Source organism: Haemaphysalis longicornis, unplaced genomic scaffold (assembly GCF_048455015.1).
Source record: "Haemaphysalis longicornis isolate Haplotype H1 unplaced genomic scaffold, Haemaphysalis longicornis Haplotype H1 scaffold_3, whole genome shotgun sequence".
Classification (NCBI taxonomy): Eukaryota; Metazoa; Arthropoda; class Arachnida; order Ixodida; family Ixodidae; genus Haemaphysalis; species Haemaphysalis longicornis.
Window position 1 is genome coordinate 20,848,058 of NW_027526335.1, and position 21,514 is coordinate 20,869,571.

Consider the following 21,514-nt stretch of genomic DNA (forward strand, 5'->3'; position numbering starts at 1 on the left):
GCCAAAGCCTGTAGCGTGGGCAGCTACACGTGTACACAGGCCCTAGCCATTGTTGATGCTTTTCAGAGCAGTTCACATATTTTTGTGTCTACTACTTTGCAGACCAGTCAGTCCAGCTTAATTTTTTTAATTTTATACAGAACAACGATAAATAAAAGGGAAGTGGCATTTAATTTGTCATTTGCAAGCAGGAGCCATGCAGCGTTGTTTTTTACTGGATTTAAAATGGAGTGGCAAATCGGCAATGTTTGTGTGCTGCTTGCTTTTGCCTGCATTGGAGAAGCAGATATGTTTGTGAGAACTGCCAAACATGATGGGTGGTTCGTGACAGATAGGCGATAATGTTGACAGATGGGTAGGCCTTGTGCAGAGGGGCAAAGTGATCTTAAGAGCACATGCTGTGCAGTGAAGTGGGCAGAGTGGACTTGTTTTGGGGTGTAGCCAACTTCACTCCGCCTTTTGGTCTGGTGAGAAAAAGAGTGCCAGGGAGGTGGTTGTGCTGTAAAACGGAAAATATTGTGGGCCCCTCCAATGCAGTCGCTGATCTTTTGTAGTCCAAGGAGCCTGGAACAAAAATTTTGGGAATTGAGGGTGAATAGACAAGGACTGTACGCTGTGTAGGAAGCAGTCTATCTTGCATGTAACAGTGTGGGTAGCTTATTTCAGTGCTTAACTAGCACACGTGTTTGGGACTAGCAAAGGTGAATTGCCTTTTTTCTGTTTTTGAGCCAAAGTTCTTTGTCTCACTCGGCAAATGTGTCTCAAGATGTGTACAACTCCTTGCTTTTTGTGTAAAAAGGCATTTCTGGGCTATATACCAAAATGATAACAAATCATTCTTTGGCATTTATGTTGTCTATGTTCGTGACAGTGCATAGCGATCAATGTAAGAATACCCTGCCTGCCACTACTCGCGTGATCCTGGCTTATCCTTTTACAAACCGCACGAATGCTTGCACTGTAAAATGTGATCATGGTGAAGAGCCCACACTGTCAGCTGTCGGGTAATGAACTTGTGCTCAGATGATCTGTCAGTGTCACGGGGTTTAGGCGATGCTTTCTTCTTTCGTTTTTTTTTTATAGGCGAAACTTTTGCTTTATGAAATGCTGGACAAGTAACTTATTGATGCTTCACTTTAAAATTTCGGGCATTTGTCGTCACAGCGGTGAATGTGATATAGCTTTTAGACTCGTAGGCAGAGTAGGAGCACAAACCTATGTAGTGTCTTTACTGAGGTATATAAGTTAGTAAGTCCAGTTATAAGTTCATAATTCGCACAGACAGGTGAGCAAATAGATTTCAGGGGTGATGAACTATTTCAAATGGCCAAATTACAATGGTGAATTTTTGTCTTTAAAATATGTGAGGCTGGAGTGAAAACAAAAAATTTAATGCAATCGGTTTTATTTTCTTGTAAATGGTATGATATCGAGCGTAAACGCTGCCTTTTGAAAGTAAAGTTCTCTTTCTTGAGCACGAGATCGCATTTCAAATTCTTCATCCTGGGAGTGACAATGTAGGTGAAGGAAGAGAACACGTTTGCTGGATTTCTGCCCGTTTTAGATAATCCTAGGTGGTCTAAATTAAGATGCAAGTTGGCCTTGCTTATTTGGTTTAGGTGTGTTAGCAGCAGGCACTGATGGGAGCATACAGCTGCTGAAGGCTTCAGAAACAGCCAGTGGTGGGTCTTACAGCATCAGCAATCGGTGCAGGCATAACTGTTTGCGAGGAAGCTGATGTACGATTTAGCTGATTGTTGCAAAGGAAACATAGTGGAAGAGTAGCACAAAGTGGGGACTGGGCTGAGGCTTGGTGAAACTGATTTTAATTAACACATTACAGCCAATTGGAAATTATATAATCAGTTAACTGATAATTTCAATGAATGATAGCTTCAACTTGCAGCACGCCCGCCTTGTCATCTTTTAAATTTTTGCGGTGACGTGTGAATACGCCACTTTTATTGCGATGCAGTATACCTCTACCAGCCAAGGAAATTTCTGTGTCTGCATCAACAGAAAATGCCAGATGAAAGAAATTAGTGGGACTGCCAGGAATGAAACCTGGACCTGAATAGAGAAACTGAGCGAGAGCTCGTCGTTTTACCGACCAAGCTACGCCCACACGAGGAGACGGGGAGATGGTGCACTCAACGAGCACAGTGGCAGGCCTACCACCTGCGCTCGTTCAAAGCCCTCGTGTGAAGTGCAAACCGCATAATGTATGATAACGGCGTTCACGTGGTTTGGATTAGCGGTGAACGGAACAGCACCTGGGGAGGGGGAGAGCAGGGAGGGCGCTGCTTGGCAGCGACGCATGAAACAAGAGTAAGGGGCAGGCAGTGAGAGAGACGACGCCATAGCCGCGCGTGCCGCCCTCCTCCTTACCCTTCACCAGACACTCCTCTCCATTATCTTTGTGCCATCGCTGCTGCATGCGCTCACTTGGTTACGTGGACGCCGCCCCCATGAAACCCAGGTAACGGCTGCCAGAGTCTCTGGTTTCACTCTTTTAGAGAGCCACATGTGTGAATTCAAGTGACGTCGCGTGGATGATCGTTAACCGTTGTGGGTGCCGTTAACAGCTTTGCAGTCAAACTGCCTTCACAGTGTGGATTGGAGCCAAATTTTTTTTTTTGTTTTATAGTTAAATAATGACTGCATAAATAATTAAATTTAGACTTCCAATTCGTGCTATTAGAATTCAGAAATTTATTTTATTTATTTGGTATACCTGACAGGCCCGTGGTAAGGCATAGAGTAGTGGGGAGCACACAATTAGAAACTGAGGTAAGAACAAAACAGAAAAAAAAAAGCCAATACCAGGAACGCAAAACCTTTTATAAAACGTAATTCCAAGAACAGCTCCTTGCTGTTTTAGGTAGAGAAGAAATCTGTCACTCAGAGTTCTCACAACTGGCTCAACCAATTCTGGGAATTCATTTCAACAGGAAGGGCACCCCTGCAACAATTTCAAAATTATTTGGAACTTGGAAAATTCTAAAAATTTCAGCATTTCTCTCAACCTCTGCCTCATTGTTCTTGCTCGATCTAAGGCAAATAAACTTGTACTAACCACCTCTGTAAAAACTACATTGTGTAAAAGTGCTTCCCTTTTCACACTTTGGTAGCACTCGACGTTATATAGAGTAATGCAAAACAGCGCGTACGGTGAAAGTCCGTAATTCACATTTCATATGCATGAGGCATCTGGGTTTTTTCCATATTTATTGACATTTGGTCACAACTGCGCTTACAGGCCACGTTCGGTAGGCTTGAAATCCCGGTTCGCAATTCAGCGACGGGACCACTGAAGAAAGGACAATGGCAAAAAAGGGGGAGGGGGGACTACTAAGCTAACTTAAGACATGTTAAAGCAAGAATAAAATAGCTTATATAAATATCCTAGACAGAGTACATACCTAGATTAAGAGTAATAACATTCCTGCTCACTCGTACATTCACACGGGGCATACTTGCACACAAACTTGGAAAAATACTAAAATAGTCCAAACAAGTCCGAAAAGAAAAAAATGCAAGTAAGACATGCCACTATAACAGGGGCCTCGGATTTGATGGAGACAGCTTGTATATAGGAGCACATGAATGACTCGCACATTCACTTTAGAAGTTTCAGAAGACAAAAGACAACTGGAAAGACTAAGATCATGGGCTTTTTGTGACTGAACTGCACTTTGGTGTTCAATAATATTGTTACTTCTGATACCATACAGTCCAATCATGACAGCACTGCATTTGGTGATGGGTCATGTACATGCCTTGAGCACAAACTAAAATTCATTGAATGATCACCCAACTGATGGGGTGTCACAATTTTAACACAAAGCCCAAAAGGAGCTATGCAGACAAAACACAAATTGGTTCATTCGAAAGATTGTTTTGTTAGAATCATACTGACACCACTTTTAACGTAATCTTTACTCAAATAAGCTATATAATTAGGAAAAGAGGGAATGGTCATGCGACCCACTAGCTCATTCCCCGCAACAGAACCTGTGATGTCATATGCTCAGCGGTGCTGAGGCCGGAAAAAGCAAATGCAAATTAGGCAGGGCCTATAAGCTGGCCGAACGAGATATTTGCACTTAAGTTCAGTGCACATTCTTTTTGTAGACTCAGGAATGGTTGGGTGAACAACTAAAGTTGAAAACGAACATGCAAACACCGAAGCAGTTAGTGCGGCACTTTGCCGGCTGACACTGCCTAACACAGCCGTTGGATGCATTGGACTTGTCTGACACTACACTTAGCAACTGACATAAGCAGCTTACATAAGCACTTACATGACCATGTTTGTCGATTCATAGCTTACGTTTTAGGAAATGATTAGTACGAACCCTAATAAAAATACGGTAGGTACAGAAGTCCGGCCAGAAACAAAGCTGCGAACGCTGGCACTTCAGCGGTATTGCAGCACCATCTGCAAAAGTGGGCGCTAAACAAGATAACCAAATTGCTGCCTGTGACATGCTAGCAGCTCTGGTCAGCAGGCTGTCTTTAGTTTTAGGCCCTGCTCTGAATACGTCATTGTCACGAAAACACGTTTTAGTGGGAGAATTGAAATTTTGGCGTGAAACGTTTAATTTTTCTGTGAATAAAAAATCATTTGCTGCCGAACAAGCGCTGAAGGCACTATAAAACATGAAATCTTTCGAATGAAACAGGCTTGTATTTTGTCTCCATGGCCTCTTAAAGGCCTCATGTCACAGCAAGACCGGCAGCAGCGGCGTGAACTGTAAGCTAAAAATTTGGCGGGAGTGAAAAATTCCGTAATGCCACCTTACGGCGTCCACTAAAATACCTCGGATTCTAAAGCACTGCGCCAGCAGGTGGCGTGTGAGCAAGAGCGGAGAGTTTTCACTGTTCACGGGCACCGTACAAATAAAGGAGTGTGGTGTCATGACAATTACACCATTGTGTGACTCAACGGCATGACAAGCAAATGATAATGCGATGCAAATGGGGCCTGATAACGCTATCATGTTCCGCAAGTTCCGGCCGCAAGGCTAGCTCGGCTGAACATCTCACGACAATGTTCTCTACCACAAGCTGGCTTCTCTTTTACCAACTGAATATCCCCTGGATGACCCCTCATGGACCTCGCTTAGAGCAGCGATGATGCCGCTGAACAGTTAAATGGTGCGTGGTGTCTCCCAAGGATACCCAAAACACTTGCTGACAGACGTTTAGAGCCGTGACAAGGCTGTACAGCCATGCAGTGCTTGACATCGATGCACTGTCGCTGGTGAAACTCGTAATTTGCTCCAATATCCCACACCACACCTTCCCGTGTAGCTGAACTGCAAAGATCTGAAAAAAAAGGCTGCTAAACAAGTCGCCACTGCTTTTAACACTAAAACGATGGTCAGTTGTTGCAGAGCTCTGGTAGCCCGGAAATGAACAAAAAATGCCCCGACATTGTTGTCGGCTTGTTGCTTGCTTATCTTGCTTAAGCTAAGTTCATTTCTGTAGAAAAACGTGCTTGAGTTTGACTTCGAAGGAACTGCCAGCGGAGCTGGGCAGGGAGGGCTGGGCAGCTTACAGAACAAAACATCCTCACCATACCGCCAAACATGCACTGCACGTGGCTCACTTAAGCACAATACTTCACCGAACTGAGTAATAAAACAACGCCTACATACTGTCCATTCCAGCAAATGCCTTTACACACACATTCTCATTCTCGGGCAGTCAAGGGAAGAACTGAGATAAGCGGCACAAAAAGTATTCACAGCACAAACACTTTCATGGAAGGAAAAAGCTGTTCTCGCTCCCAAACACACACACACACACACACACGTTTAAAAAATCTTGCGCCCGTGCATAATTAAGGGCCGTTGCCATCACGTAAAAATGCTTCGAGTAAAAAAAACCACAAAGTACAAACTAGCGATGAGCATACAAACTAGACAAGACGGCACGTGTCCCTCTTGTAACCGTGAGCATCGCATGCCGCAGCTGAAGGACAACCGAAAGCAAAGTCGTTTGCGAATATGGCGCGTTTGGCAAAGTACATCGGGTACATCGCTAACACTGCACATGCCTGTGTACATCGTAGTATGTCCGCTTCGTGTTGTGACCTGTACTCGAGCGCAATCAACCACACAGGCTCCGCTGAAGACGACATTGGCACCCCAAAAGCAACAAGATACGCACGAAAGGAAAGGAGAGCAAAGAACAAAAACAAATTTACAAAACAGTCCTCTTTGTTTCCGTCCTAAATACGCACGTGTCATGCAAGATAGCCACCTACACTCACTTCAAGCACGTGAGCACACGTGCAAACGACACGTATACGTCCCTTCGCGCTCGCACACTGGCACCTGCACACTTTGTTGGCTTCTGACGTTTGCTTGGCATTTGTGTCCTCTCTGATTTTCATGTACTACGTGTTGATGATGTGTTGTTGCTTGGAGAAATGTCACTCTGACTTGCGTTCTTGTTTTTCTTCTTCTTCTTCTCCAAAGTCCCGCAGAGGTGGCACACGGGTAGAAACGAAGTGTCCATGCGCACGGAATAATAATAATAATAAAAAAAATAATCAGTCCGTTTTGTTGTATCACAGTGTTCCTCTCACGGCGTGGCGGTAGGGCAGAGACAACTCCGAAACGTCGGCCAGGCGTTGTCGTTCCGTGCGTGCCCCAACATTGCCCCGACGTCATCACTTTCACTTCACACTTGTCCGTACACCAGCCCGTGGCCGACGACATTTAGAACCCAGTGGATCGAAGGGTCGACACTGGTGTAACCTATGGCATGCATGGTGGAGTTGCCCGGAGGTTCCGAGCACAGCTGGTGAAGTGACACCGCCGGCAGCCAGCCACGCAGCTCCCACGTGCCACTTGGGTTTGTGCACATCAGAGCTGCCTCTGCCTCATGCTGGAGACAGGAAAAAACACGGCAATGAGGTCAAGTTAATGGGCAGCGTTATCTATGAGCCAACAATTAAGTGGCATTGTCAGGCCAAACACTCCTTGCGCGGGGGCAAAGTGGTGTTCACGCAACACAGAAATCCTTTGAGATAATGAAAGGAGCATACATCAGCATTACGGTACACCTATTTAGGTAGGTATTCTTTGATAAGGACAGCCTAGAAAGCACAAACACGAGCGCTGCCTTCAACAGATGGCGCATCTCTATGGAGTGCGGCACGGTGCTTATCATCAAGAGGAGGTACAAGCGATAGCGTGTCGTGTGTGCTCAATGACACACACGCAGGTGGGTTGCCTGCCCACCGCGAAAATAGTTAGCTTGTGTGTGTCCCACTAGCATAGTTTATATGGCACGCTTGGAAGTATAATTCTGTGACAAAGGGTTCTGGCTGACATATCACATTCAGAAGAATCACTGGTAAATAGTTGTTATTAATTATTATTATTTATTTATTTACAAGATACCTACATCACCACGAGGGCATTTTTGTAGGGGGGACATGCAACATGTAGAGAACAAAGTATACAGATACATTTATACATCCATAAACTTTTCCAAAAGCACTTATTCGTAGGGATTAAAAAAAAACGAACACCACACTGATCATAAGCGGGAGAAAAAAAGATCGTTATTTTGAAGGCTCAATGCTACAGGGTGCATTGAACTCTGCCCATGCTGCCTGTACACCATTTTTTGCCTAGTTATTATTGACAGATCATATTCATCAACATGCAGAAAACAGCTAAAGTACCTGTCGCATTGGCAGGGATGTGCACTGTACAGGTGCCATCAAAAGTAATTGGAACACTGCCTCGTAAATTTTAAGAAATTTCTTCTTCCGGAAACTGCCGGGCTGGATTGATGCACGTTTAAAGGAGTCCTTCGGAATAGAAAAAAAGCTTCCTGTAAACCAGTAATGGCTGTCGTAAATCCAGTAAAACAAATATTTTATGATCTTCACAAATCCTTGTTCCAAGTACTTATGACGGCACTTGTACATGCTTCGCATTCTCAGCAGTTTCAAAATGTCGAGCAGAGCATGAGTAGTTTCACTTATTCTTATCAACAACTCTTGTTATCGGCACGATAGCGAAAGGGAAAGAGGGTAAGAAGGAGCTTGGTTTTTGAATAATCTTCGTCTTTGACACCGCACTCGTCCCTGCTCAACCATTCTTTTCAACGCCAACATCTATGTTCAAAAACCTACTAAGAGTGCTGAGCTGATATAGCACATACATCGATAGAATTCGTACTGAAACTCAAACAAGAATAAACTAAGCCCTGCTTTGCACCGATGGCAGTAGGAGGAAGAAAAGAATATGCATTCTGATAATAGAATTTTCCTTTTAGGCTCTAATTAAGGTGAACAGCCCTTGCCTAGTGAAGGAAAGAAACATCCCACACCTTACCTGACATAGTGGTGCCTTGCTTTCCAAGCGCTTTGCACATAGCATGTTGCCTCCACTTTCAGTGTGGTTATTGCTACATTCTGAAGCGCATGCGACGTGAAGGGAAGCAAGGGTGACTTGTTGCGTATCATGATGCCCATCATGACCTTGAAAATAAAATAGAAAATTGTGATACGGGTTAGTGCCACCCAAAATAACACACAACCAAGCTACACAATAACATTTCTGTACTACCTTTTTGAGCACTCTTTAACATGTTTTATGTATGATGAGTGCGTTTCACTGGATAGCCAACCAACTGCGGATATAGTTTTTATGTAATGGAAGCAATTAAAGCAGTGTTAAACTGGTGCCGTTAACTTGCACTAAATGGAAAAAAGTTTGGCTTGCCAATGCTTTTCTTTATCCCCCCCCTAAGAAATGTCATCAACTCACCAGGGCCAGATAGCATCAATCCAGCAATCAGGCAGTTTTGTCCCACTGTTGCTTCCGTTCCTGGCAGACAAATAGGTCTGGCTTTTTCAGAGGCCTTGATGCCGTCTTTTAGCCGGACTAGCGCGACGCCTGCCTCCTGAGACACGTTTGGCCCATGGTTGAACAGAACATCCAGAACGGCATGTTTTGATGCAGAGGACGTGTTGTGCGAGTCATGAGTACTGAACGCCCAGAGGCCAGCATCACTGCAATGTGAAAAGCACAGGATTAATAAATGCACGCTTCGCATAAATTTGCCTCGGTCATAACTACAGTGTAGACCGCTTATAACGTATGTCTCGGGAGCCGCGAAAATCCGCACTATAAGCGGTACCGCACTATAACCAAAACATGCGCAAACCAAAGCACATTCACAACTTACCTTTGGGTATCCTTTAGTTAACATCACACGAATGAACACAACATTTTAAGCAAGGCCAAGATGTTTATTTCGTGTCCGTTCGTCCGTGCATGCTAACGGAAGAACGCAGTAATCTTGGCTTGGCGTTGCCTCTCAACAGCGCTTGCTCAGACAGGCCGTTCTGCCCGCAGTACGCCTTCAATTTTGCCAAGCACTCGAGCGCCTCGGTGGTGGTGACAGGCGGGATTTCGTCATCCCCGGACTCCTCGTCGGAAGCACTCGCACCTTCCACGTCGGCACCACGAACCGCCGCCACGATAGCCTCGTCGGTTGCCGCCGGCTCACAGACCGGGAATCGTCGTCGCAGTCTTCGTTGAGGTATCTCTCGAATGTATAATTCGCTGACACGAACTCGTTACTGACGAGGTCAGACCACACGTCCGTGGTGTCGACCGCGTCGTCGCTGGGCTCGTCGAGGGCGACCGGGGCGTCATCACAACGCACAAACCCAGCCTTGCGGAAGCACTTACTGATGGTGGAGGCTTTCGTCTGCCACCATGAATTGGTGATCATGTCTATTGTGCCCTGAAAGTTCACTTTCAGGGGTTCTTTGCGTTGCAGGCTGAGCACCACTCTCTCGCAGATGCGCTTCCTGTAGTGCGCCTTTACGGTGGCAATGACGCCTTGGTCGAGGGGCTGGCTCTTGGCTGTGGTGTTCGGGGCAGGTACTTTAGATTGATGGCAGTCAATTTCGCTTGGGAGTTGTGGGCGAAATTGACTGCCATCAACCATATCTTCGTTGAACTTCCGCAGCCAGCAGGAAAACAATTCCCGAGTACTTCATGCCCGTGCGTTGGCTTTGTAAGTCACGGGTAGGCATTCTCGTTTTTTGAAACAACGAGGCCGAGCCGACTTGCCGATTAGCAGCAAGCGCCGTTTGTCCGACCCGTCCATATTCGCACAGAATAAAACTGTGACACGCTCCTTCGACGCTTTGCGGCCAGTGCAGGGCTCGCCTTTCAATGCGAGCGTGCGGTTCGGAAGCACGTTGTAGAAGAAGCCGGCTTCGTCGCCATTGTACACGTCCCGGTCGGCATGAGCGGATAGTATTGCCTCGACGTTCAGGTTCAACCAAGCCTGAATGGAGGCATCATCGACCTCACCAGCCTCGCCGCTGACCACCTTGCATGTGATGCCGTGGCGGTCTTTGAAGCGCTGAATCCACCCATTCAAAGGGATGAAATCGTCGTGCCTCAAAAGGCAGCCGAAGCACCTCACTTTCGCCTGCAGCATCGGGCCACTCACTGGGACGTTCTGCGCCCGGACTTCACTGAACCATCAAAACAAGGCCTCGTCCACATCTTCGTACTTAGATGCCCGGATTATTTTCCTGTCCTGCGTTGACGAGCCTTGCTGTAGCTGCTGCCGCACCTTGTCACGGTTTTTCAATATGGCAGACACATTTGTGTTGGCGACGCCATACTTCCTTGGCGCTGACTCCTTTTTCATGCCGCATTCGATGTCCCGGACAATCTGCTCCTTCGTTTCAAGAGACAGTGCTTGTCTCTTCTTACCGAAGGAAGGGCAGACGCCATAGCGGCAGAAATGTGGGCTAGACACTACTGTGCGGCTGGAGTGAAGCAGTCGAACAGGCTTTTCGCGTTCTCAACCGCCTGCACAGCGCTGCACGAGAGCTACTGCGTACCCACACGTCTCAGGAGCCTTGGTGCTCGCTTCTCGCTACGGAGGTTGTTCGCCCTCCAGTACCCTTTTCTCTATCTTCTCCGCATTTTCACGGCATTTCTCCTCCGTTCGTACCATCTCCGCGTTTCGTGGCGGGGTGAACTGAGGGGCTTGTTGGTACATCATATCGTTTGAAAACAGCGCGGAAGACGGGACGGAGCAAGTAATAGACGACACAAGCGCTTGTGTCGTCTATTACTTGCTCCGTCCCGTCTTCCGCGCTGTTTTCAAACGATATCGTGGCGGGGGACACGGAAAGGAGGCTGGCGAAAGTGTCAATACCCTCTTCTATCCTTCTCTCCATGTCCGCCGCCGTTTTTGGTCGACTCCTTGCCTCCCGAGCCTTGCGACGCACGTGTTGTCCGACCGGTTTTTGCTTTTTTTCCTCTCTCTCTGCAGCCCCTTTCGCCGCGCCCGCGCTTTCCCTAGCCTTCGAAAGGCTCGCTAGCTGCTCCGGCGATGAGCAGGCCCCGCGGAAAACCGCACTATAAGCGGTCTTTTCCTTGTCGCGGCCGCATTGTAAGCGGTATGCTTATACATTGAGTTCTATGGGAGGACTACCGGTGGTCACAAAAATACGCGTTATATCCGGTCCCGCACTATAAGCGGTTACGTTATAAATGGTCTACGCTGTAGATGTGAAGAGCATTCCCCTGTTCTCAACAATGAGTCCATTGCACAAGTGAGCCTGTTGTCTTGTCTGCATACAAAAGGGTCGGTGACATTGGTTGGCACATTGGTGATACCATGTTGGCCTGTGCCCTTTGATTCGGCATTTTTTAACAAGACTGCTGAATGTACTCACTGTAGTGAATGAGATTTCATGGGGCATTTTTAATAAGTACCCAAAAACTAGCAGGCATCTACAAAAATGAGACTGTAGAATGTTATTGGTCTTCATAAAAATTTGTCGTTCAGTTATTTCTCTGTCATAGGGCTAATGTGTGGCACATCAGCTCAGCTGAATTTAGCTTCACAAGAAGCTAGAGACAAACCGCCACGCATGTGGAGAAAGGCTGATGGATGGGCTTTACAATAGCTTCAACATTGGCTCCCTTCATAGCAATTTTGAGAGTCAACATTCAGAGAACCCTAACTGATACAAAATAACTTTTATCTAGCATCTCGTGAAAACATGCTCTTGGGGAGCTTTTCCACCTTGTTTGGGTACGAAGTGAAGCATTTTATTTTTCTTTTGTTTGCACTGACTGCAAAAACATGAACCTTATGAAGAAGCAGATGTTACCTTTGAGAAATGCAGGATGCTGAGGCTAGAAGCCAGTGTTCCGAGATAAAGTTGGCGGTGCATCTCTTGTCAGCTGATGAAAGCACGCCAATGGACGGCCAGTATCCAGACTGCTCATTCACCACCAGACCAAGGTCTGTTGTATTACTGGAAGAAGCTGCCAGCGTTCCATTCCATGCTCCACATACTGCAAAATAAAGAGAGGGATTGTTGTGATCCCCTTTTAGCATTACAGAACTATATTTGGGAAACTTTATATTCATGGTACATTAAAGGCCAGCTGCACTCAAAATTTCGACCTCTTGAAAGCACTATTTCCGTATAGTCTGGTGAAAAAGAACGCAAGATGCAAAATACAACAGCTGAACTACGCGCGTGGACGCTGCAAGCGGTCAGCAAAAATTGGCGATTTTGAAACTGAAATTGAGAAGTGCGCGGCCATTGAAGTGACGTTGCAGCCGTCCAGCGAGCGGTCGGACGGTCAATAGCTCGGGAGCAAGCCTGCGCGCAACCTCTATGAGCGCACGGAGCAGTGAATGAGTGAAACATTCGCAGCAGAGCTCGACCGGTTCTCCAGCTGCGTGGCTGGCCAGAGGAAGAAGCCCCCATAGGCTGGAGTCATGGCAGTTTACGTGATCCGCCGGCAGGTGCAGCGTGGCCTGCGACGGAGCTTTTTTAAACGGTTCTGACTGATTAACGAGGGGTTTCACGGGGCTACCATTTGTATACCAGCTGATTTGGTGGTACTTACTACACATTAAAAATAAATTTGGTTGAGGTGAAATTTGAGTGCAGCTGGCCTTTAATAAAGTAAGTGCAAGCTTATCTACTAATGTTACACAGTGGAGCAATGACTGTTATACTCTACTGTATTTCTACTGTAGAGTACTGTACTGTACTGCCATGCTATTAGCACCCCATTGTTGTGCTAATCTCGAATTCATTGTGTGAAACAACCCCAACTTGTAAGTGCATTTTCCTTCACTCGTGGCACAAGTCGCACAACACTACTGCACTCAAGGCGAGCCACCCTTCATGTCGATGCAAAGTGCCAAGCAAATTGGATGGGCAACAAAAAATGGGCAACAAGTGCACTCTTCTCAAACACAGATACATTTTTAAACTTGTTGAATCTGAGTGGCTGCCATCCTACGTAAGGCATGATCAATTCTTGACGCTTGAAGGAATTGAGTTCCTCTATACCATTTTATGCCTCTTTTGATCAATTTCTAACCTCATCTCTTGATATCCTTCAGTGATAAAGTAACAAGATGGTCAGATAGTGCACCCGTGTCCTTGCTTTGTTTTTATTTATTCTTCAGACCTTTCTTCCTTTTCCTTTTTTTTTTTTTTTCATTTGACTTTGGCCGCCCTGTTTATAGGGGTGACTTCTTAGGTTCGTCCAAACAGTGCCTGCCTTTTTCATCGCAAGTTATTCCCTGTTGCACTGCTTTCAGTTACAGTAGACCCCCGTTAAGATGAACTCAAAGAGACTATAAAATTTGTTCGTATCATCAGAAATTCGTCTTAAGCGGAGGTTTATTGCATTGTGGACGTTACAAGAGACCAAAAATGTTGTTATTCTTAACCATAGTGTTCATATTAACTGAATTCGTATAAACGGGAGTCCACTCTATTTTGAGCTTTTACTAGCAAAAGGAAGCAATTCCAAACATTTCGCAACCCTCATAGGGAACAGTACTTAGAGAAAAAGGCCCTGAGAGATTTCGGGCTATCTTTCTTTTCATTGCTTGGATCAGTTTTTATCTATTAATGGAAAGATATTGTAGTGCTAAACTCCACACTGTGGTTACCAAGACAAGCACTGCCGCACTCCCGGCTGAGACCAATAGGCATAAACTCATGAAAGAAGGAAAAGGAAGCAACTTCTTTGGAATTTTACCCCTAAATTGGTAGATGACACTCTCAATCCAGCCGTTCGAAAAAGATAAAACACAAAATATGAGCAGAAAGGCCAAGCGTCTCCAAAATCTAATTTGCTGGAGTGAACAAGTTGCAATGATTGCAAAGATTTATATGTATGTTAATTTCATTGCTGCTGTTTCCGGAAAACGACTGCTTTTTGGTCACTCTTTTTGTACATCTGCCTGGCCCTCCCTTGCCCATGAAATCTAATAACAGGAACCACATTTGACAATTGCAGTGTGGGAAAGGTCATTTTTATATACTACAGAAAAAGAGCTACTTACCATAATGATGGCACTTCATGGTAACCATGGTGTTGCATGTGTCATTGCTGTCACGGAAAACGAAAGAAACCAGAGTGAGAAAGAGCGTAAAAACAAAAATCAAACAAATTGACTGTGCTAAGGACCAAGAAGCACTGAATATGTTGAGCCCAATTACATACGTCATGCCTGAGGCTTTCCCTTTGCAATGTCTTTGTGGGACACAATGTCTGTCACACACACTGCCCGACCATCTGAACAAATTGTTCTGGCCAGTTTCATACCACTTGCCCACCCCTACTAACATCACGCAACAAAGCTGCACGTCATCTATGTTGTCCTAACACTTATCAATCTAAGTTAGCTGGGATGGATAAAATTCATCATTGTAAAACCATCATGAAGTTCGTTTGGACATTTTCCCTTCTACTAGTATTATTTGAAACAGAAGTGCTGCATGGTTTTTAAAATATGTGATAACTTCTCATTACCTAAAAAGGAAACTACTTATACACACAATTCATTTTCAAGCATACACTTTTCGAATTCTTTTGTTCCCAGCTTAGCTTTGCTTGTCATTTCATGGTAACATGGCACGAGGTCCAACCCACAATTTTTAACCTTGGCTCCTCCTCCGGTACATTCGCAGCACTAAACCATTTGCTACATTCAATGAAGCTTATTTTACATTTCTTTAAGGCCATCATAGCATACCTTACAGCACCACGCCTCGCTATTCTGAGTGTCGAGTGTTCTAGGATATGTGTCGCTGGTCGTGATGTGCTGCCCTTAGCCCTTAATGATCACCAGTGACACCAAGTGCCTCTTTCATGTGGCCCTCAACTCTGAGTGCCAGTTTAACGAGGTCGTTTCAGCTGTGAAAATAAGCTGATAAAGCACTTTCGTGGCTTACAGAAATAGTATGAAGCAAAGGAATGTTGAACCAATGTCATACCTTACTGCCAGTGACTTGAGCACATTTGCTGCTCCCTTGTCTGAGCCATTTATATGACGAAGGGAGGTCTCATAGGGCGACTCGAGAGCAATAATACTGGTCTGTGAAGCTTTCCTGAAAAGAATGGAAATGTCATGGGATACAGCGGCTTCTAAACATGTAAACAGGCTACACTGGAAAATTCATAAAATTGGTTTTAAACTACATCATCAATGGGACATACTAATTTTTCGCAGGTTTGCCATGACTCTCAAGTTGAAGTTATAACAGCATATCATGCAAACACATATGACAACAAAAATATATAGGAATGAATTAACACTGGTCCTTGTCTATTGCCTTTTGTTGTCCTGTGTTTGATGCACTGTTCGATGTGATTATTAAGAATCAACTAGCCCAAGTTGTGCTCTCAAGTGAGCACTATCATTAAAGGGACCCAGAGAAGCTTTGTGAAGGTGGCAATCAAATGCATTCAGGTGGTAGAACACATAACGGCGGATTTTTGATTCAAGTGTGAGCCCCATACGTTGTACGGGTAATTTGTTGAAGATAGCCTTTCTCAGCTGATGAGCGCAACGCCGCAGTGAGCCGATCGCTGCTGATGCAACGGCGATCGCGGCTGACGCAACGGCGAGCCGCCCCCTGATTCGCCCAATCGCCGGAGAGCTCGGCCGCCGGCAACGTCACTGCAATAGAAATCGATCGGCAAGGGAGGAGGTGCATTTAATTGCTTCTAGCGCAGCTATTACTGAATGTAGATCAATAATTCCAACGGCATTGCATCGCTATATTGGTGCTATGCGACAGTACAGGCCTTTTGTAACTTTTACAAAAGGCTTTTCTGGGTCCCTTTAAGACAAGGACTGAATGTGTGCTGGTAGAGGGCTTTGTGCTGTATACTATTGTAACGCGGACTTCAAGGGACTGGGAAAGTTTGGCTTGCTTGATGTTCATCATCATGTTTTTAGCAAGAAAACAAGAGACCTAAATATGCTTTTGTTTGTCCAAAGATCAATTTCACATTAACAGGAATCAAGTAGACGCAAGATCAGAATAGGAAATGTTATAGTGGACTCTAATTCGGTCTTGTCAGAAAGAACAAAAATGGGGTAAGGTTTGCTAATAAATTTTTTGAATATCTGCGCAGAAGTTGTCATAATTTTGGAGGTAGATTTTTTTTATATCAAGCTAGTGCCCCCATTAGATCACAATAGACATACCAGCATGAAGGAACTACACCATCATGCCTTAAGGTGTATTTCAAATGCCACCTTTCTGATACCACCTTTCTGATTTGCACCTGTTTGCAATGAGTACTCATAGTCCCCTGTGATTGGAGGTAAAATCTACAGATGCCATCACAGCAGAGGAGAGTTTGCGGTCTGTTCATGTGCAACTTCTGATACTTCTCTTCAGTTTCATCACTGCGTTATATGTTGAGTACGCAGGATATCCTGTTCAACAAGATTACAACCCTAAACCGCTGCAGGTCACATTTGCTGCCTCCACAGTGGATGACCAAAGCATTCTGCAAGTTACTGGTGTCGGTTAGTGGCCTGTTAGACAGCTCAAAGAGGCTGTTATGACAGGGACAGTTTCAATGCCTGACCAGTCCACACGTTCGCCTCCCTCCTCTTTGCGGTGCATATTTATTCGATCCTTCATTTCACCAAGTGACTGGCTACAGAATTGGCGTTGCCCTTCCTTTGTTTCCTGTAACTAAGTTGTCAATGAATACAGTCGAACACGGATATATCGAACACGGGTATATCGAATTATTGTCTATATCGAACTCATAAATTATCCCCTTGAAAATTCTGTGTAAAAGTATAGGAATTCGTACGTTTATATCGAACCGTATTTTTCCCGACATCGGGTATATCGAACGCCGCGGGAGCTGGTAGGTGCTCTTCGGCGGTCGCTGCACCCTCGATTGAGGTTAAGGAGGATGTGGAAGAATGCGCGGGCATGGCGAAGGTCGGGTACAGGAGGCGACTCCTCGATAGGCTTTTGATGAACCTCCGCGCACCGAGCTTAAGGTTGACCTACTGGGAGCCATACATATGATGACAAGCACTTGGAACGGCGTGAAGAAGGAGACCGTGGCCAACTGCTTCCGGAAGGCAGGCTTTGAGACGGCCGAACTTTCCGAAGCTTGCAAAGACGGCGACGACGACGACGAGTGCATGGGCGACACGTTTCGTGAGTTGTTGTCCCTTTTCCCGGCTGCTGTTCCAGCCGGAATGTCTCCCGACGACTTCGTGAACGCTGACACCAATGTTCAGGCTGTTTCGAGCCTCGGTGACGAGGATATTGTATCTGCGGTCGCAGGAACCCAGGCCGATAGCTCGAGTGGTGAAGATCGTCCGGACGAGGAGGCGGCTACACGATCGTACTCCGCGGGTAAAGTGGCCGCTGCGTTCAGCTTGATTCGCCGTTGTTGCGGCAACATGGAAGGAACTGGGCTGTCGCACCTGGACGGCCTCGAGAAGATTGAGACCAGCGTCTTTAATTTCATTTCCAGGACAAAGAAGCAGGCCAAGATCAGCGATTTTTTTTCACGGAAATAAAGCGTCCTGTTGCGTCGTGAGTGCGGAATTAGTTGGCATTCTTGAATGCGCCCATCGGTAAGTGATCGTTCGCCATAGGTGAGGTCTCAGAGCTCATATTTTTTATATCGAATTTTTCATATATCGAACTATTTCGCGATCCCCTTGGAGTTCGATATATCCGTGTTCGACTGTAGTACGTTACAATGAAAGCAACATTGCAGAAGTGCTCACTGGAATCCCATTCCCTTGCAGGCACTATCGCTGAGCGCATCGTCCCACGTGTCGCCGCAGGCAGGCATCCAGCTGCTTCCCTTTTTCCTCCCATGCACAACGTTGTCCCTCAGTTGGACTGCAAGCAAGACAGCATCATATTGATTACCAAAGTCAAATGAGCGGTCAGTTTTCGTGTGTGCAATATGTAGTGGCTTTAGACACACATTGCTGTCGGTTTTTCTTTCTGGCTTTGTTGATGAACTTAACACATCCGATGACAGTTGTCACTCGCTTTCACTTTGTGTCAATGTTCTCTGGTCACTGTAGTTTTCAGCATAAGACTGTAGCAGCCGATTGCAGGTGCTTGAAGCAAGAAGTGCGATCATGCTTCGGTGACACTGGCAACTGCCATTGCGGACTGATGTTTTAGCGGTAAATAGGCTGAGGCATTGCAGCAAAATCAGAAAAAGTATTGGAAGAAAGGTTGAACAAGTTGGTTCTAATCACAGTGCATTTTTCAGACCAATAAGCTAACCAATCAAACATTTTACAACACTACAGAGCAAGAAGAAATAAGCACACAAGAAAAATGACAGGACGAGCACTGCCCGACTCGCCCAACAGTACTCCTGGTCAATGAAACATCATTAAAAGAATTTCAGCACTGTGAAAATGTTGGCACAAGTCTCGGGTCGTTCATTATTGATACTATTTGCAATTAGGTTTAGTATAAGGCTCAAGTGCAGCAGCTGGTGTTGAAGAAAAGGTTTCTGTGGATTTTAATTTCCTAGTGATTATTGGTTTAGGAACGCTGAAGAATTGGACACCAAGCTATAACTTACCGCAGTTCATTTCATCACTTCCATCACTGCAGGCGTAGCTTCCATCACAGACACTGTGTTCTTCAATGCAAAGTCCATCGGAATTGCATATAAAGCCCGTACAACTGGTATCTGAAAAAATGATAGAGCGCATCATCATCGTAGGACGTTGCACTTCAGCAGAACTGAGCTAACATGAACTCCTCCGACCGATTACAATGCCCACACTTACCATTTGATAAAGTGATTTGCTCCAGCTTGCTGTTCGTGTCTACAGATGGTAGCACGGTGGTTTCTTTAGAATGAGCTACAAGCTCCTTCTCCATGGTGTGGTTTTTAGCGGGTGCCACTGTGGAGGTGCTCTGTGGCTCCAACGTCGTGCCATTGTCTGTAGGCGCAAAAGTGCTTCCAGATTGCGAACTTGTGGCTATTAGCACAGTTGTCGTTTCGTCCCTTGGGGTGCTCGTTCCAGTAGTAGAAATTGATTCGTTCGCCAAGGTCTGCTCCTTGAGCAACGAACGAGCGTAGTCGTTCGTAATTGCGAGGATGATGTCTTCAGATATTGCCGCCAACGTGGACGTTGGAGCACTGAGAGTAGTCATATTATCCGCCAAATACTGCTCTGTCGTGTCTTCAGCGCTGTTTTGTTCTCTGAACGATTGCATTTCTATTACGACAGAGCTATTGGCTAGGACGTCGGACACTGCCCTACCATCGATTTTCGTGTCGTTCGTGGTTGCAACGTTGTCGTGGTGAAGGACTGACGAGGCATCGCTGGCTGTCTCATTCGATGTGTCCTTGCTCGGGTCGGCATCCGGGAGCCTCAAAGCAGCCATGCTCCCGTGAGGTTCAATTGTTGTAGCCAAGGTCACAACTTCGGTATGGTTAGTTGTCGTCAATTCGGTGTCTGATGAGTCGATTTCTTGAAGTCTGGCCTGGACGCTGTCGTCGTGCATCATCGGAGTCGTCATTGGCATAGTAACATTGCTTCCTTCGTCGACACTCAGAGTAGTTGATTCGATCGTTCGGTTATGGTGCGGAATGATATCCTCGAGGTCCAAGGTAGTGTCGTCACTACCGGCTGTTGGCGCCAAAGTTGTGAAAGTAGTATTGTTTCTTCGCTCTCCTAAGATGTCTTCGTGGGCATAGAGGGCAGCCGCAGTGGCAGATGAGTTATGTTCGAGTCCTGCCATTTTGCCAGCAACGTAAGACCGCATGGCTGCCGATGCGTTTCCATCATCAGCCTGTGGGAACTCAAGCAAGCTGTACACCTGCGGGTCGTGCGTGACATTGTAGGAAAGCAGGCCGGTCACATTGTGGATGAAGTCGCGCATCTCGTAGATGTTGGAGAAGACAGAGGGATGCTTTTCGTAGATGCCGCAATGCCGCTGGTAGCTCAGCAAGCCTGCCAGGCGCCAGATGTTGTTTGGCGACAGGCACATCAGTGGGGCACCAAGGTCACCCTGGTGAAGAAAAGGTTGACCCAAATTGAAATTAGCTGACCAATGTTACCTTTCAGCAATGTTTTTTGAAGGCGGTAGTCTTTTTTAACTAGTTAATTAAGCACAAATTTTGGTGTATCTGTCTGTCTGTGACTCGATTGAGCCACCCGGCCAAAGTGAAACAAAATTTGTGCAATAGTCTTATATGCCCACAGCCAAATCTAAACATCTAAGTCCAGTGTCAATGTTCATACTTGTCAACATTGTTGAACAAGAACAAGACAATTACGGAAATGTAAGGCAGAAATTCAATACATAAGTGATATTCCCTTTATAAAAAAAACGATACAGCTTGACAAAACATGCGCCAGAAAAGTCGCAAGCATTTGTATTTTTGCCCCTTTGCAGCAAGCAATGAAAGGGAAATACTAACACCATCAAAGAGCATTGGGGGTGAAAGAAATAGCAGATTTGAACTTACATCGCACAGTTGCCGCACCATCTTCCGACCGTCTCCACAGATCATCTTCTGGCTGACGTCATTCTTGTAGTGCTCCTCGTTATTGCAGGTCGTCAGCTCACTTATGACGATGGGCAGGTGTATGATCGGGCTTGCTTTTCTGAATGGCACTGTGTGCATAGGGAGGAGTAGGAAAGGAGTGTTGCCATGTGAGTAACATAAACTGTCTGTATTCTGTGGCATGGTGTTACATACTAATACGAGACATTGCCAAAACTCCCGGTTCTTGACCATCAGTTTTTAGTATTCGGCATTACAAATATTTATATATCCAAATCATTTAGTGCCATGAAAAACTGACAATGGTAATCCACTCTCTTACATGTACTATGCAAAAAAAAAAAAAAACTAGTGTTAGTGGTAGCAAGCTTAAGTGCTTGTGTCTTGTTCCCTGTTCCCTGCAACCTGTGCATCATGACAGTTACCCCTGAAAATCATAAAAGTTCCTGTTTTTGTGCCATTGCTGAATGAGGAGTGAAAGAAAGGAGAGATGAAGGGAGGGTGGCATGCAAATCCAAGAAACAGTCACCCTTAAAATCTAGCTAGGCCATTGACAAAGATAACAGAGTTCTTGCGCCACTGTCAGCCCTGTGTTCTGCCCTGTATACTGACACTGCGTTAATAACAGTTTGCCT

The 21,514-nt window shown here is 45.6% G+C and overlaps 1 protein-coding gene across 4 annotated transcripts in view; it reads right to left on the minus strand.

Annotated features, from left to right (window-relative positions):
- Positions 1-3,209: 3,209 nt before the first annotated feature.
- Positions 3,210-21,514, minus strand: part of LOC144174103 (uncharacterized) — a 215,246-nt gene continuing 196,941 nt past the window's right edge. For all 4 annotated transcript variants that reach the window (XM_077702556.1, XM_077702558.1, XM_077702555.1 and 1 more), the window contains 10 exons: positions 20,841-20,989; positions 19,150-20,380; positions 18,939-19,049; positions 18,115-18,232; positions 15,332-15,445; positions 14,398-14,444; positions 12,188-12,374; positions 8,799-9,043; positions 8,364-8,509; positions 3,210-6,900 (listed from right to left, as the gene is read on the minus strand). In XM_077702556.1, the coding sequence (XP_077558682.1) occupies positions 6,694-6,900; positions 8,364-8,509; positions 8,799-9,043; positions 12,188-12,374; positions 14,398-14,444; positions 15,332-15,445; positions 18,115-18,232; positions 18,939-19,049; positions 19,150-20,380; positions 20,841-20,989 (2,555 nt within the window). In that variant the 3' untranslated portion in view covers positions 3,210-6,693. The remainder of the gene's footprint in view (positions 6,901-8,363; positions 8,510-8,798; positions 9,044-12,187; positions 12,375-14,397; positions 14,445-15,331; positions 15,446-18,114; positions 18,233-18,938; positions 19,050-19,149; positions 20,381-20,840; positions 20,990-21,514) is intronic.